We start from the raw sequence: 16,579 nt of genomic DNA, 5'->3' as shown, positions 1-16,579 counted from the left end.
CTGCGCGGGGCCCCTAACCCCCATGCCAGTTTGGATCTGTAACGACCTTCTGTTCCCAGTGCTTAAATGGCTTAAATACTTCAATTAGACCTGGGACACAATCCTACACCCGTAAAAACACGGCCACTCTCACACACACACACACACACACACACACACACACACACACACACACACACACACACACACAGAAACACACACATTAGAGGCTCCATTGTCGAGGAAGATGCAGGAGACCTGAAGTTGTGGGGCCTGTCCCCTCTGCTCTGTGGCTCTCGGTGAAACTAAAATCGGCTTTTTTCGGCAAAACACGAGCAACAATTAAAGTCGGCTCCTGTCCTGTCTGCCAGCATCTCCCCTGGAACGTCTCCGTCCCGCTCCCTCCGCCTTCCTCTTTTTCACTCCGTCTCTCCCGCCGAGCCGCCCCGGCGCTAACGATGCTGCCTTTTCATTAGACAGCCCCTGCTAATTAATCTCCATAGAGGAGAGTGACAGATCTCCCCAAACACACACATCCACACAAAGTGCACGGCAAGATGTATGCAAACACACACTCTTCTCCCGTCTTCCCCGCTCCCCTCGTCCCGCGTGGTGTTGGCAGCCCATTTCATGCTTTATCACGTCTTTTAATTGACAAACAAGCTGCTCTTTTCTCTTAGGCTGAGGTCTATATCACCCCCTCGCTCAGATGCACACACACGCACACACACTGACAACAAGCCAGGAAAATTAGTTATCTTTTTAAATTTGGGAAACACACACACCGACACACAGAAAAGGGCTAATAACTTTCTGCTGACTTATGGCCCGTGTGTTTGTCGCACTGTTTTCAACTTTCTCACACACTGATTCACAACAAACACACACACACGGTGCAACTGACATCACAAGTTCTTTGATCTTTGCCTTTTTTCTCAATACTTTTGACATCTGGATCAATCTCTATAATCAGGATTTCTCCACGTTTCCCCGACTCAAACTAAAGATGTTTTTAAGACCTTTTAAAGACCATTATGAATGAGATTTAAGACCTGTATCACCACAGAAATGTACAAAAGAAAAGTGGATGTTTCAAATAGCAGTGCCAAGCTTTTTCGCAACAAATGCACATAGCATTGTATTGTTCAGCAACAGAGGTGAGCCAGTGGCAAAGATGAACGTCGCCCAGCCAGCTGGTGATAATTTACATTTACCAATGATAGACGGAAAAAAGCTAGCTAACTAGCTAGCTAGCAAGGGTTTATTAGCAGGTAGTTAGTGTCTGCATGCAACTCAAACTTTTGCCTGACAGAAGAGTCCAGGGAGAAAAATAAACTACATAGAAGATTAAATACAAGACCTGTGATTATCTTATTTAATGCCAACTTACACATTTTCTAGTGAGTTTAAGACATTTTAAAGACTTCATTTTTAATAAATCAGTTTAAAACTTTTTAAAGATGTGTGGACACTTTGAAAATGTACTGATTTGAGTTGATCTTGAGAGATATTTTTATGCTCACAGAGAATGGAAATTACACATGCGTAAAACTACAAATTACTCAATTTTTATGAAATCTTAACTCACCAACACTGCTTGGTTTCAAGCACTATATTGAGGAATATCAAAAAGATTTAAAAGAGCTGGTTTGAGCATCACTGGATGTTTGTTGTTTCCAGCAGGTTGAGGTGTTTAGATGTGACATGTTTCTGGTCTGATTAGACCCGGCGTCGCTGGCTCTATAAAGCTCTGGGTTCAGAAAGCTGCTGGCTTAGTCTGCCCATTCACCATCACCACCCTGTTCTCTGCTTTAATTGGAGCCGCTGCAGTAACAACTACCGGGCCTCACAAAAGCATTCATACACCTAAACCTAGTAGATCTCGTCACCTTACAGTCACAAGTCTCATTGTACTTTATTGGGATTTTATGTGACAGACCAAACCCGAAGCTATAAGTAATTGACAAATAGAAGGAAAATGGAACACGGTTTCTAAATTTCTGACAAAATGTCTAACAAACATGGTGTGCAGCATTTGTGCTGAGCTGTCTCAAGAACCAAGTTTTTTGAGGTTGTGTGTTTACCAGATTTTTACATCACTGATTTCTATTTGCATTCTCCATGGCAAAATGGCTCAAGAGCTGAAATGGAAATCATCTGTGTACAGTAATTTTCAAGACTATAGAATCCCTACAAGATTTGGGTCTGACTTTGACTAAGCCATGCTAATAAACAATCAACATTTCCATTACAGATCTGGCTGTATGTTTAGGCTTTGTGTCCTGCTGGAGGGTGAGACATTGCTCCACTGGCATTTAGCTTCGTCCATCCTCACTTCAACTCTGACCAGCTGTCCATGCTACCTTATGATCTAATAACCACCACCTTTCTCTACGGGGATTGTATATTGAAGGTTATCCAAAGTGAGTTTTCTGCCATGTGTATCATGTTGCAGGCATGCAAAATTTTAATATTTTAACATTTTAAGTTGGTGACCCGTTAGCCGTGTCACCAACGTGGCTTGAAGCAAAATGGAAAATAGAAAATGGGTTTCTATTTTCACCTTTACTTACAAATGTAGCACCAAACGTAGTTCTATGAGATGTTCAAAGTTTGGATTATTGTTTTTAACCAAACCATGCATTAAGATTTTACAAAACTATATCACTGACTCCTCCTTGGTCTTGGCCTTCTGTTTGTTCTCCAACATTTTCTTTAAAAACCTCTGAAAGGTCTTCAGAAAACAGCTGGACTGTCTGGTGACTTCTAAAGATAGTTTGACATCAGAGTGAAGGAGGATAAATTCATACCTGTTGCATTTTCTTAGTAAAACCTTTAAACGTTGCACCATTTTTATTCCACTGAATAATTAAGACCCACATTTTGTTCATTTTGTTACGGGGGTGAGTAGTTTCTGAGAGAGGATGTTTGGCCACAGTGAATCACACCGGCACTGACGCACAATCACGTTTAATCTAAGCGAATGGATTGTTTAATATTTGGTGGAGACATTTTGTGTGTTCCCCCCCACCCCCCCAAGACTTATTTTACTCTTAATTAAGATTTTTTTGTCTGTTTGTTTGTTTTCTTTTTGGAGACCTTATAAGAAAGTGTTCCTACAAATTAGCCAGCAATTATTGGACATATGGTCAGAACAACCATATGTCCAATATATTTGGACATATGGTTTTTTAAAATACATGCAGTGCTGTCTTATGCCTTGTTTTTAATTCTAAATAATAAACAGTTGCTGCAAAGAAGGCCCCTTTTCAATTTGCTATATATTCCTGTGCTGGGAAGTGCAGAAATTGTTGGCAGAAAAACACCTGTGTGTTGCAGCAGCATATGGACAAAACCTGGCAGGTATTCAACAAGCAAAAGAGGATAAACTTTTGACTTCAGTTCAATGTTTGCTTTGACAGAGCTGAGTTATTTAAGAAAGTGACTCACTGTGATGTGGTACTGCCTCCAGATCTCTGGACAATCCTAGAAGGAGATAAAAAAAACTTTTTAAAGACTTTCTACACAAAAACAGTTTGTTGAAGACAATCCTGTTTTTACACTTTTATGTAAAAACAGAAGGCATATAGAAAAAGAAAACTAAAATCTGTTGTTTCAACGGGTCAAAGGTGTGAGCGAGAACTGAAAGATCCTGACTAACAGACAGGAAAATAATACCAGGGTTTGTTTTTCAGTTTCCACTCTGAATCTCTCAGTCTCTTCCCACATCTTTCCCTAAACCTGCTCAGAATTGCTCTCTGTATCGGTGCTGGTGTTCCGTCAGTCACTCAGAAACAGTCAGTCAGTGAGTCAGTTGGTTGTTTTGTTGCTGGTGTGGATAAAGCATTATCTCTGGAGCTTCTCCACGCTGTTCCCCAAGCACTCCGACATCCTTTACCCGCCACTGCCGCTTCCCGTGGGGAAATTGAAAATGCCGCAGTCGCCGCAGGCAATGGGATTTATCTACTTGCATACCTACTGAGTGAGGACATAATTCAGATTCAAGGTGAAATAGCCCAATCTTAATTTGGTCTTTGCACACTAGAGGTCCTCGATCGATTTTATATGAAATAAAATGCCATTAATATGGATTTAAATTTATCCTGAAGCCTCTTTTGTTGGGGAATTGGATCTGGTTGGACTCAAACACAGAGGAGAACTTCGATGAGTTTCTACAGCTGCATCTTTCTCCACCTTTAATCTAGCTTTTTCCTTCAACAAACCCCGCTCGTCCCCGTCGCTTGTTTCCCCCCTCCTATTTGTTCCATCCCTCCAAACCGCCGGGGTAGTGTGCTGTTGTCGAGGGCGACAGGCGAGGCGAGCGACACACTCGCGCTCCATCAACCGTCTGTCTTTAATGAGAGACACAGAAAGGCCCAGGGGACTGAGACTTGACTCTTTTTCTCTCACAAACAGACACACACTAATATGTTCACCGTAATTTGTGAGTGTAAGGGGAGATAAAGAAAAGAAAAAAAGAAAAGTTGTGCATTGCAAGCGAGAGGTAATTATATCAGAGCACATCTTTGGACTTGTGCTGTTTGCGGTGCGATGTGTAGAAGAGGTGAGAAGAGGGAGATACACAGAAGGATCTGATTCAGGAGATGAGAGAAGAGTTTGAGAGACAGAAAGAGAGGAAAAAAGAAAGAGAAATTGGCTTGTGTGTGTCCTGGTGTACCCTCTCCCTCTGGTGTTCACCTGGTTACTCATCCATCACACAGAGCACAGTACATGACTGACTGACGAAGAGGGAGAGAGAGCGAGACAGAAAAAAGAAAAAGAGGGCAGCGGCAGACTGCTTCTTCCATTCAGTTCCTCCTCCTGTAGTATTTGTGTAAAAATGGCTCAGCTAGTGATGGAGCACTGTGATAATTGTCATTAATGGTCTTTAAATTCATCTTCCAGACACACAAACAGCTGGAATACCTAAGTTGTAATTACTTAAGTGTCTATTAATGTGAACAGCAATGTGAGTTGACCTCTGGTCACTGAGAAGTGGGGTGATTACAGAGACTGAGGGGGTAAATGCGATTGGTAATGAGCTCATCTAGTTGACAACCCCTGCATGTGAGTCGTTATGTCCATTTTAACAACACAGTATTTTAAAGCATGTAGAGTTAGGCTGGCAGATTTAGATGTAAAGTATTATTTTAGCTCTGGCCAGTCTTTTTTTTTCTGACTGGAAGCAATATTAATGATTTCAAGTGGACCAGCCAGAGTCCTGTGGAGAGAGAGAGAACGATTAGGGTGATGGCAAGGATGCCTTCCATCCTCAAAGATTCAGAAAATACCAGAGGAAACAGGAAACTACAGCAACTTTAATAAAGGTTTGACTGCTGCAACACCAAGGAAAGGCCTTTCCATTGATTATTGAGGAGAATATAAATAATTTATGCCTTCATTTTTGTTAAATATCTTCAGGAACATGCATGTGTTACTTCCAATTAGAAATCTTGGATTAATGAAAATAACTTTATATCTAAATTTGTGGAGATGACTCTGAGCCTAACTGCTAACTGTATGAATATGGAGGTCAAACAAGAAACTGCATCGAGACAGAGAAGACAGTTTGAAATCAACAAAGGTAATTAATCCAGTATTTAATCCAGTTTATTGACTAATGTATTTGTGTAATCCATATGAATATGTAGCATTAAGATGTCATGCAAAAACTGGAAGATGTATTTCAGAGAGATGCCTTTGAACATCACTAAATGGAGTGGCAATAATTTAGTTTGGAAACCTGGTAACACCTGGATCATTTGTCTCATCAGCACCATGACGCAGTAGTCCTTTCTTGTAACTCAGGACATATTGTTGTTTAATGGTTCCCGCCACCTGTGTGTGAATGTTGTGCGAACCATGAGACTTGTCCTAAATGCACCAGTTTCTGTATTTGGAATGGTCCATAAGACATCCATGTGACACATGGATCCATGTGCAACATCAAAAAGCCGCATTTATGTCCTGCTGCCTCACAACAATGATACTGTTGAAACATGCTTAAGGACACCAGACATGAATAGAGATAGACTATATGACACTCCGTATGACAGAAAACTCAACATATCGAAGCAGCTCAGTCAAAAACACAGCAATACCAGCAGGAACAGGCACTTTCCACTGGTTCTGATATTCTGGCCCACTCAGTGTCTTTAAATAAGGATATGTTGGTTTGGATAACAACATTTTGAAAATAAGTGCAACATCTTGAGAGAAAAGTGAGAAGACAATCATCATGGCCCTCTACTCACATCAAAGAAGTGCCCCCTCATGCTGCAGCGATGGCACTGTTTGTGCCAATAAGATCTCTCGCTGCAGCACCTGCTGAGGTGTCCAGGCTGCCCACAGTTGTTGCAGTGCTTATTGGGACATGTAATGGCCTGGTGACCCATTGAGCCGCAAAGAAAGCAAGGCGTCACCTTCTGCAGAAACACAATTATCATTATGCAGTTAGCAAGTTTGCTTGCATTTTTACGTTCATTATTTACAAGATGGTCGTGATACATTGCATTAGCGTAAACCTACTTTGGGGTGAGGACAGTTCTTTGACAGATGTCCTTTCTTGTTGCAGTTTCTGCAGTGGACGTTCTTCCCAGTGTAGTATCGGTTGGACATTCGGTGCACTACGATCGTGGGACCCTGGCCTTTGTTAAAGATCTGAGCCTGAAATGACAAGAAAAGACTGATTATGAGTTGGACGTTTCATTTTTTACATTAAGACCTAAATGTTTAATTCACACAAAGAAAGGGGTGACATAAACATCGGAGAAATCCAAATAGGAATCTTCTCACGGCAAAGTGTTTTTACTTATCAAAAGAAACTAAAAAATAATCTCAGAAAGCAAAAGGAGATTAATGTGACAGTAAACTATGAAAGCGAGCTAATTAATTTAATTTGGTAATCAGCACCAACCTCCTTATCTTTCTCTGAAACAATCCAACTTCCTTCTTCTTTTTCATCTTCTTCGTCAGCATCTGAAAAAAGAAAAAAATGTTTAATTAATTGCAGCACAAACATTTATGCAAAAATAAAAAATAAAACATTTTAAAGTGACAGAGGGTTGGATGTTTTTTCAACAAGTTCGGACTGTATTTAATTATTTTTAATATATACCACTGTTTGTTTGTATGGACTCCAGATGAGTAGTGAGGATTGTCACACTGAATGTCAAATACAGACAGGTTTTAGTAAAAAGACCAACACAAAGTAATGCCTGGTTGTGAAGTGGAAAGAAAAGAATATATGGGTTGCAAACATGTTTTTAAATACTTGGTTCACACGAGTCTGTACTTTAAAGAACAACGTTTCACTGCAAGGGAAAGTTGAGCTATTTTTCCACCAGGCTTTTCTTACATGTGAATATGTTGTGGCCTAAATCGTTCCATTGGAGCTCTTTGTATATATTTAGGGTCACTGGTCTGCAGGAGGGTGAATCTCTTTCCCAGTCTTAATCAATCTATCTGCACCTCCACAAACGAGGCATAAAAGAAAAGTTTCCTTCCTTTTTCCTTCCTTCCTGATCCTTTAAGACCTTATGTGTGCAGAGTAGGACTAAGACTCTCCAGGCTGAGCTGAGGAGTTCTGCAGCTCCTCCAGAGTTAGCACACTATTGTCTACTGCTCTGATAACTGGTTTGGAGGGTTTGCTGTTGTGTCACATTCTTTCGCAGAACAGCTGTATAGTGGCATTAGATCATGTATACTCTGAATTAATTATGTGGCACCTGGTTATGCAAGATTTTTTTGAGAGGCCTTAGAGTAAAGGTGAGATGCACAAAAGAACCACAAACCTTTCAGGTTTTAGACTGGTGTATCTAAACTTGTGTCCTTTTCATTTGTGCTTTATTTTTGGCCATTTTTTTCTTGGTGCCAGTAAATAAATCTTTAAAAAAATATGTGACTGCACATTTGAATCAGGATTCAAAACAAGCCACGACTTATAAACTCCACAAAACCAAACAACCCTGTTAGGAACTCTAAATCCTGTGGGATGGCTTTTGCTTCCTGTGACAGAGGGGGGACACGCACGCACGCACGCACGCACACACACACACACGTTAACCCACAGTGAAACTGACACAATGGCAGCCCGGCACATCTGTATGAGAGTGGCACTAACAGCACCCTGAGGGAGAGCGCCGTATTCTCCTCAGGCCCACAGAACTGTAACCGACATCCAGAAATCCTAACGTTCACACAAGCACAAACACACAGACACGTGTAGCCGGCATAAAATTATGTGCCGATAGCGATGACCCACACATGCTTTCAGGAACACAGACACACCCACACACATCGACCTCTCGCGATTAGCTGGTTGGCAGTCTTTAGCCTTTGGATAAACACACAGCCTTGAGCCATAATCAAATATTACACTCTCCTTTCCACCCTTCTCTCCTCCAGTCCTCTTTCAGATTCTCTCTATCCAGCCCTCTTATCGCTATGCAGCTCAACCCTCCTTCCTTTTGCTTTCGCCTCCTCTCCTTGTTTTCTAACCCCCGCACCCCATCCCCGGGTGAGCGGCTGCAGAGGGAGGTTATCACCTCTCTTCCCTGTCAAACAAATTAAAATGGCTGCTGTTTGGATGGGGTTTCTTTCTGCCTCGACCTTCACCTCTAAATACACACAGACACATCACAAAAACCAGCAACCCCATGCCGTCACCAACACTCAGTGTGTGCTTCAAATCCTGAAGTACAATTTTGCTTGATGGATCTGAGATAACGAAGAGCTTCTTTAAAATGAGTTTAAATCCGTAGAGAAGTGATGAACTCAGATCTGAGCTTTCAGTCACATAAAGACAATTAAAAAGTCAGCCTTTCATCACCTGAAGAACATTTCTAGAACTAAAGGAATAATGTCCCAGTGACACCTCATGCATGTGTTTGTTTTTAATTGCATTGATTACTGCAAGAGTGTCTTCACAAAGCTGCCTAAAAAAAACAACCAATCGGCTGCAGGTGATCCAGAACGTTGTTGCTCATGTTCGCACTAAAACAGTTGATAAATTACTGAATGACTTTGAACCAAAATACATTAAAGACCTGTTGTTGATGTATCAACCTTTCAGACCACTCTGCATCCCCAGCCAAAATGCTAATTTTCTTAAAATCTAGGCTAAAATGTAATTTCTAAGAGTTATCTTTGATTAATTACAATTAGATTACCGATTGCAGTCTGTTTTTCATCGTGCTATTGCTTTGCTTTATTTGTGTTTTGGTTGTTGTTTAATTTTGCTTTTAATCGTGAGAACTTTGCCTTGTTTCTGAAAATGTGCAATGCCAATAAAATTGCCTTACCTTTCCTAAATGGATCAATTTAGGAAAGGCTGTGAGGGCTGTGAATGATGTACTATCTCCTTTATGCTCTTATGTAGACCTATTCTTATTCTTAGTCTTTAAAATTAAGCAAGCTGCAAAAGATACATATCATAAATCAAACCAAGATTTATGATTCAACAATATTCAACAAGCCAGACTGCAGTTTGCCAAGGCACATAGCAACAAAAACCTTGATTTTTGGAGACTTTTCTGCAGTTTGATGAAAGTAAAGTGAAACATTTTTGACTATAACAACCATTGTTATATATGGAGGAAAAACAGGGATGCTGTAACGTACGGGGGTGGCAGCATTATGCTATGGGGGTGCTTTGTTGCAGAGGGACCTGGTCATTAATTAAATAGATGGAGTCAAAAAGAAAGAACATTATGTAGAAATATTGAAGGAACAAATAAAAGCAGCACGCAGGAAGTTTAAGTTTGGGCACAAATGGGTCTGCCATGTGGATAATAATCCTGAGCATGCAGCCAAAGTGGTTAGAAAGTGGCTTCATGACGACAAGGTCAATCACAAAGCCCTGATGTCCTGAGGAATGAGCCAGACCTCAATAAACTATTGTGATTAATGTCAGGAAGAAAACTCAAAAGCTAAGTTATACAGTTTACAAAATACTGAGGAAACGTATGTAAACCTCTGAAGACATTATATAAACCCCTGACACATTCCTTCTCTTGTTATTGTGGCATTTAGTAAATAGAAATTATTTTGGTAACTGACATAAAACAAAAGAAATTTGGTCCGTTTTAACTTCACAACCTAACTAAGAAAAAGCCTTTCTTCATTTGTATTCTAATTTTCAGAGAAACTGAATTTTGACTCTGTATCAGCTGTAGGCCAACATCTTCAAATTGAACAGACGTAAAGGCTTAAAATACATTATAATAGCGTTTTCTGATATGGGAGTTTCACTTTTTCAATTTAATCAATCACAAATAAAGTACTGGGAGAGGTTATAATTTATTGAAATGCTCCTGTGGCTTTTGTGGTTTTAGATGTAATTTATATAAAAATGTTCAGAACTCTATTGTTCAACCATTTCAGTTTTAAAAACTGACTTGACTGTTTTACGTCTTTATAGTTCCCAATAAAATCCATAAATTTGCAACCAAGTGGGCTTGACGCAAAGCGTACCTCCCAGCATTGCCCGCTCAATAAAGGTGTAATTTCAGCAGAAGTTCACTTCAGTTTTTTAAATACCTGCAAAGGTGCATATGTTTTTACTTTTATTGTCACAGCAAAGCAAGATATTTTCTTCCAGTTAGTGACTGTGAGTTTACATTGAGGAGAGAGCAAAGAGGTCTCCTAATGCTGGGCTACAGTGAGCAGACTAGGGGGCCTCAGTGGGACATGTGTATGTCTCTTTGCACGCCTAGCTGGTGTTACACAACAACCAGTACCCGGTCAATGGGCAGCTGAAAAAAAAGAGGGGTGAAAGGTGTGTGTGTGTGCTGAAGTGCATCTGTGTATGTGTGAATGTAAGTAGGCGTTAGTGACTCAACGAAAGTCGTTCCCAAGGCGTCTCCCAGGGGGACTCCCCAAATAAAGAGCAGGAAGCTTTCCCTTAATCTAAAGGCCACCCCCATCTCACCAAGCCAACACACACACACGTAGATAAAGGGTGAAGCTCTTTGTCACGGCCGAGGAATCAAACACATGGGTGGAGGGGTGAAGGAGAGGGAAGGGAAAGAGAGGGTGGGTGGGTTGGTTGGTCTGTTGTCTGTACACAGGGTGAAAATATGCTAATCACCCCGGAGGCCCTGTTCAAAACCAAACCATCACAGCCTCGTTCCATCGTGGCCCGGCGGATATGAAGGAGTCTGGAGCTGAAAAAGCAGATGGCAGCAGCTTCTTCGAGCAGCTGAACAGACTCACGAGAGGCCTCCGCCGTGTCGACCGCAACTGCTCAATTTCAACAGATCTAATGGGGAGGCACTCCTAGCACCCAACTAAGAGGTGCACGTCCAACGATCTTTGATGTTAAGGTGGCTGCCGTCACCATCAGACATCAGTGTGCCAAACAGCGCCTGAGTCACCTGGTAGAAATTTGAGGAAAAAGTCCAATTCACTCCACTTTCTGGGACTTCGGCTGACTATTTCTGGAGGATAACTCCTTCATTATCTCATCACTTCATCGTCAAGGGTAATGCAGCACAATGGCATGGAAGAGAGGGAGACTGAGAAACGGAGGGAGGGCCGGATCAGGGGAGAGAAGGCGACAGATGCTACCTGTCTGTCTCAGAGGTACCCTGATTACTAGAAGATGAGGAGGAGAGGGGAGGAAGCTGCGTGCCTGTTCATCAGAGCCGGCAGAACAAAACAAAACAGAGGAATTGAGTGTGTGTGCGCGTATGTGTGGGTGTGAATCTGTCCCTTTTACCAGCAAGAGCAGAACGGAAGTGTACGTGTGGCTAATGAACCATGAACACCCAGGTCTCCTGGGGTGATGCGCACACACAAATGGGATAAGGTTCAGACAGGATGGTTTAAGTCTGATAAACCAAGGACGAGGCAGAGACCGGCCGTACGCTCAGGCCTGTCTGTGTTCAGTTTGTTGTTGCCTAAAATCGGCCTTCATTTAAACCAAGTCCGAGGCCTGGATTGGATTCCCATTCTCTTGTCCCAGCACTTAACCAGGCACAGCAAGCCAACCCGCCCAGGCTCATTAATCCACCAGTCAGTATACGTACACACACGCACGCGCGCGCGCGCGCACGCACGCACGCACGCACGCACGCACGCACGCACGCACGCGAGAAGTAAAACAGCGGCCTTTCACCCCAAACATAGGTTATGTTTGATACTGATGCGGCAGGGCAGGATTAGCAACGGTATACATGACAATGGTGAGGGTGTGTGGGAGTGTGTGTCTGAGTGTGAGCACAAAAAAAACATTTCTTCTGGGACATCACCTCTTGCCATACAGGCTTCCCCTCAGTAAGATTGAAACACAGCAAGAGTGTAAAACAGAAGGAAGCATCTGAAGACATACAGGAGATAATAGGCAAAGCAGCTACAGTGCAGAAAAAAAGGTATGTGAATCCTTTCAGATTTCTTCTGATTTTGATTTATTGCCACTGAAATATTTAAGATCAAACAAATTTAAATACTATATTGAAAAAAATAATGAGAAAATACAAAATAAAACTTCTCAATGATGATTTTGTTCATTAGGGAAAGCACCATCTGAAATCAACTGGTCGTGTGTGAAAGAGTGAAATCATGATCTAACTGTGATGAACCACAGTTGGTTAATCATTTATCACAGCCAAGCCTGATTACTGCAAGACAAGTAGAAGCAAGAAAGCTTTCAAATAAAAACTGTCTGACCACACAAAGTAGAAGAAATCTAAACACACACTGATAAAAAGAAATTAAACACATAAGAGTCAAAGTTACTGAAATCTACTAAGATATAGATACGATTACAAAGCTGTTCTAAGGCTCACATGGAGAAAACATGAAACAGTGCATTAATGACACATCACAAAGAAATTCAAGCCAACCAGATAAAGCACTACTGACCTCACATGCCTAAGATCAGATCACTGTTCCTGATTTAAAACTGAGAAAGAAACTGAGAAAAATGGCCTCCATGGCAGAGTTCAAATGAGAAAACCATAGCTGACCAAACAGAGCACAAAGACCCGTCTCACATTTAGAAAAACATTCCAATGAGACAAAATAGGATTTTCTTTGTCTCATTGCATATGGCATAAACCTAGCACTGTATTTTAAGAAAAGGATGTCACATCTAGAATCAAAACATGATCTGGGGCTGCGTTGCTTCTGAACCTGGACTACCTGTCATGATGGAACCATGAACTCTGCTCGTTAGTAGTGAATCCTGAGGGAGAATGTCCAGCCACTAGTTGGTGTATTTTGGTTAGTGTGTCCACAGCACACTGGCAAAGCCAAATCGGAATGTCTCAAAATAAATGAATAAATAAGACATGAAGTGGTCTAGTCAAAACCCAAACTTAAATCTGCCTAAGATGCTGCAAAAAAAGAGTGAGCTTTAGTTTTGCCATTTTGATCTTGATGCATGATTTACAATTTACTCAAAAATGAACAAACAGCAGCTAAATTTAGTAGTTTCTAAGTATCTACAGCACAGCATATATTAACATTTTACAATCAGGCTTTAAAGATCAATGCAAAGTGGACATTTCCAAACTTAAACCCAAGTTGTCACATTTCTTTATACACCATCTGTTTTGGTAACTGCCCTGCATTTCTTTCAGCTACCAAAAACATGCTTAATTTGACATAATCTAGTCATGATCATATTAAATATAATGTTGAAACAGATACAAAAAATGTTTTGATCAATTTAAATATTTCAAGAATTTCAGCCACTTTTTGCTTTTGGACGACTAAAGTGAAAATCAACGCCTTCACCTAGGTCAGAGGGTTTTCTGTGTATGGCTTTCCAATCTAATTTCCACCTTGTGTACATCAAACAACATACTTCAGTGCACCTCATCTTTAATGATGTGATATGTAAGCACCCCCTAACCCCCCACCATGCTTCCCCCTGTGACATGTCAAGCGCTCACCCTCTGCTCGCCCGTGCCACCTCCTCCTTTTCCTCTTCACCCCCTTCCGCACCATGTTGGCAGCCAGGGCAGGGCAGGTGGCCAAAGCTGTCAGTCAAACCTCCGCCGCCACGCGGCAACACCACAGACACCAATTACCACACAGCAGGGGCGCGGCCTGGCAACCGCATGGCAACCACACGGTCCAATCAGGGTACACAACAACAGGGACCAAAGAATGCCAAGAAAAGTAAAAGTGGTGTCATGTGTGCACTTGTGTGTGCGCACATACACCAGATCGAATGTTACCCAGAGCCGGGCCAGCGCATATCTGCAGGTTTTTTAATATCCGTTTACTGTGTGTTTAGCAATGATTAATCTGAAACACAGAAATCATCATCAGTCTGCTGATAATCAGAGTTTTTATTAACCCATTCAGGCCAGATTCAACAATGTGTTCTCTGAGACATGTTAAACACTTCATCATTTTCAAGACATTTTTAATGGCATATTCCCAGGTCTGACGTTAATTAAGACAGGCTTAGAACAAGTAGTTCACAGCTGATCTGTGAACTAACCATATAACTCATTTACTCATTTACATTAAAGATGCTCAGATGTTCCCTGATATATTATGTGATGGTAAAAAAAATGCATGAAACAGTCAGTAGCTGAACAAAATTAGATCACACTGATCTAATACAACAGGAAGCAGATTGTTGCAGAGCTCTTTCTTAGTCTGAGCATGGTGTGCCCACTGCTTCAGATGAGCTATGACACATTTATCACTTTTAGCGAGGCTAACAATACTAAAACAGATGTCTGTGTATTTCATAATGATTTGTAGATCCTTACTAAAACTTTAGCTTTTCAAAAAGCCACTAAAATCTCCAAAAAAGAGAAACTTTCCTGTTCACCATTGAGCCTTCCTGTTATCTGCAAAAACTTTTGCTCTCTCAAGACATCTCACTCTTAGTACTACAGAGAAACTGCAGTGTTTTTATACTTGCTCTTCACAAACCATTATATGTTTTACAACTTGTTATAAAACCCAGAAAACTTTACACATGATGCTAAACAGTATCAAAATACAGCAATTATTTTTGACACTTTTTTCTGGATGAAAGAAGAAACAGCGTTGGTAAACAGTGGCTTGTAGCAGAATTAAGGATTTTCAGAATCTATGGGTCAGAAAAAGTGCACTAGTTTGAACTTAATTATTTTTTTTGTTGTTGTTATTTTTACTTTCCCAAATGATAAAACTATATAGCACAGGGTTTCACGCCAAGCTCCTATTTGTAAAAGAAGGTCAGAGTGGAGCTTCATATCATTTGGTGAGCTGGCCAAACAGCTAATAATCAACAAGTGTGTACATTTTATTACTCAAGTAATTATTTTTGTTGACAAAATACCTCCGATAAAAACAATGACCATATTTTTCTTGCTGTCCCTTTTGTCTTTGGCACCAAAACACAAATATGCAGTCTGTTGTCATCGGTGAGGGGGAAATATATTTTAATAAAACCACTGAGTTGCAACCTCAATTTCATTTTGATGAATTTCCTCCTGCGGGAGTGAGCCAGGCAGAGGGCGGGAGGGCAGAGAGGCGAGAGAGGGGAGCGGGCTGATGGGGGCTGGGAGGCAGATAGAATTTTCATGATTGTTATTTTTGTTATTATACAGAGGAGGAGGTGGAGGGGGGGGATTGCAGGAGGCGAGATAAACGGAGCTGGTTAATCTAAACCATTTTGCAGAGCGCTCCATTATCGGGCAGGTTGGGCACGTCGAGAGGGTTATTTTTCCGAGGGATCTTTGGCCCCGGTAATTAAGCTCCATTCACCAGGCCCTGTTCCCCAAATTAAAAATTTGTCATTAAGTGGAATTTACCATAATGCCTTTTTATCTGGCGGCGTTTCAGCATGTGTGTCTGCATGTACGTGTGTGCAGGATGGAGGTGAAGGAGGGGGCAATGGGATTGGGCAACCAATAACCAATAACACAGGTTCACACACACACACACACACGCACGCACGCACGCACGCACGCACGCACGCACGCACGCACGCACGCTTTGACCAGAAAAGGCAAATTGAAAAAGTGAAATAATCCTGGATAGCAGCACATGTTTGCATGAGCAAATACACACACACACACACACGCACACGCACACGCGCACACACACACACACACACACACACACACACACACACACACACACACACACACACACACACACACACACACACATACATGAACGAAGGACGGATAAATGGACCCGGTAGCAGGGAGGTCTGACAGAATGCCTTTTCACACCTGGCTGAGCCCAGCGGAAGGTGACAGAGCCACATCTCCCAAAGCGAACACACACACACACATTCAGACACACACACCTTCTCACATTGGGGAGTTCAGGGTCATAAGCAGCATCATGAATAAAATGAGGCTGTCTTAAACAGAAGGAGCCCTTTGTATGCATGTGTGGAAGTGTGGTTGTGTCTGCGCGGGGCCCCTAACCCCCATGCCAGTTTGGATCTGTAACGACCTTCTGTTCCCAGTGCTTAAATGGCTTAAATACTTCAATTAGACCTGGGTCACAATCCTCCACCCGTTAAAGCACGGCGTCTCTCACACACACACACACACACACACACACACACACACACACACACACACACACACACACACACACACACACACATTAGAGGCTCCATTGTCGAGGAAGA

General features: G+C 41.7%; 1 protein-coding gene across 4 annotated transcripts in view; it reads right to left on the bottom strand.

The window, feature by feature from the left end:
• zcchc7 (zinc finger, CCHC domain containing 7) overlaps positions 1-16,579 on the bottom strand; it is a 55,858-nt gene that overhangs the window by 14,536 nt on the left and 24,743 nt on the right. For 3 of the 4 annotated variants that reach the window (XM_008412454.1, XM_008412475.1, XM_008412461.1), the window contains exons 4-7: positions 6,896-6,957; positions 6,508-6,645; positions 6,234-6,404; positions 3,430-3,465 (exon numbers count right to left, since the gene is read on the bottom strand). In XM_008412454.1, the coding sequence (XP_008410676.1) occupies positions 3,430-3,465; positions 6,234-6,404; positions 6,508-6,645; positions 6,896-6,957 (407 nt within the window). Of the gene's footprint in view, positions 1-3,429; positions 3,466-6,233; positions 6,405-6,507; positions 6,646-6,895; positions 6,961-16,579 lie in introns of all 4 variants that reach the window. The other variant, XM_008412468.1, reaches the window with a different exon arrangement.

The sequence above is a fragment of the Poecilia reticulata genome, linkage group LG1 (assembly GCF_000633615.1).
Source record: "Poecilia reticulata strain Guanapo linkage group LG1, Guppy_female_1.0+MT, whole genome shotgun sequence".
NCBI lineage: Eukaryota > Metazoa > Chordata > Actinopteri > Cyprinodontiformes > Poeciliidae > Poecilia > Poecilia reticulata.
The sequence above is the reverse complement of the archived record's forward strand: the minus strand, read 5'-3'. Positions and strand labels throughout refer to the sequence as shown.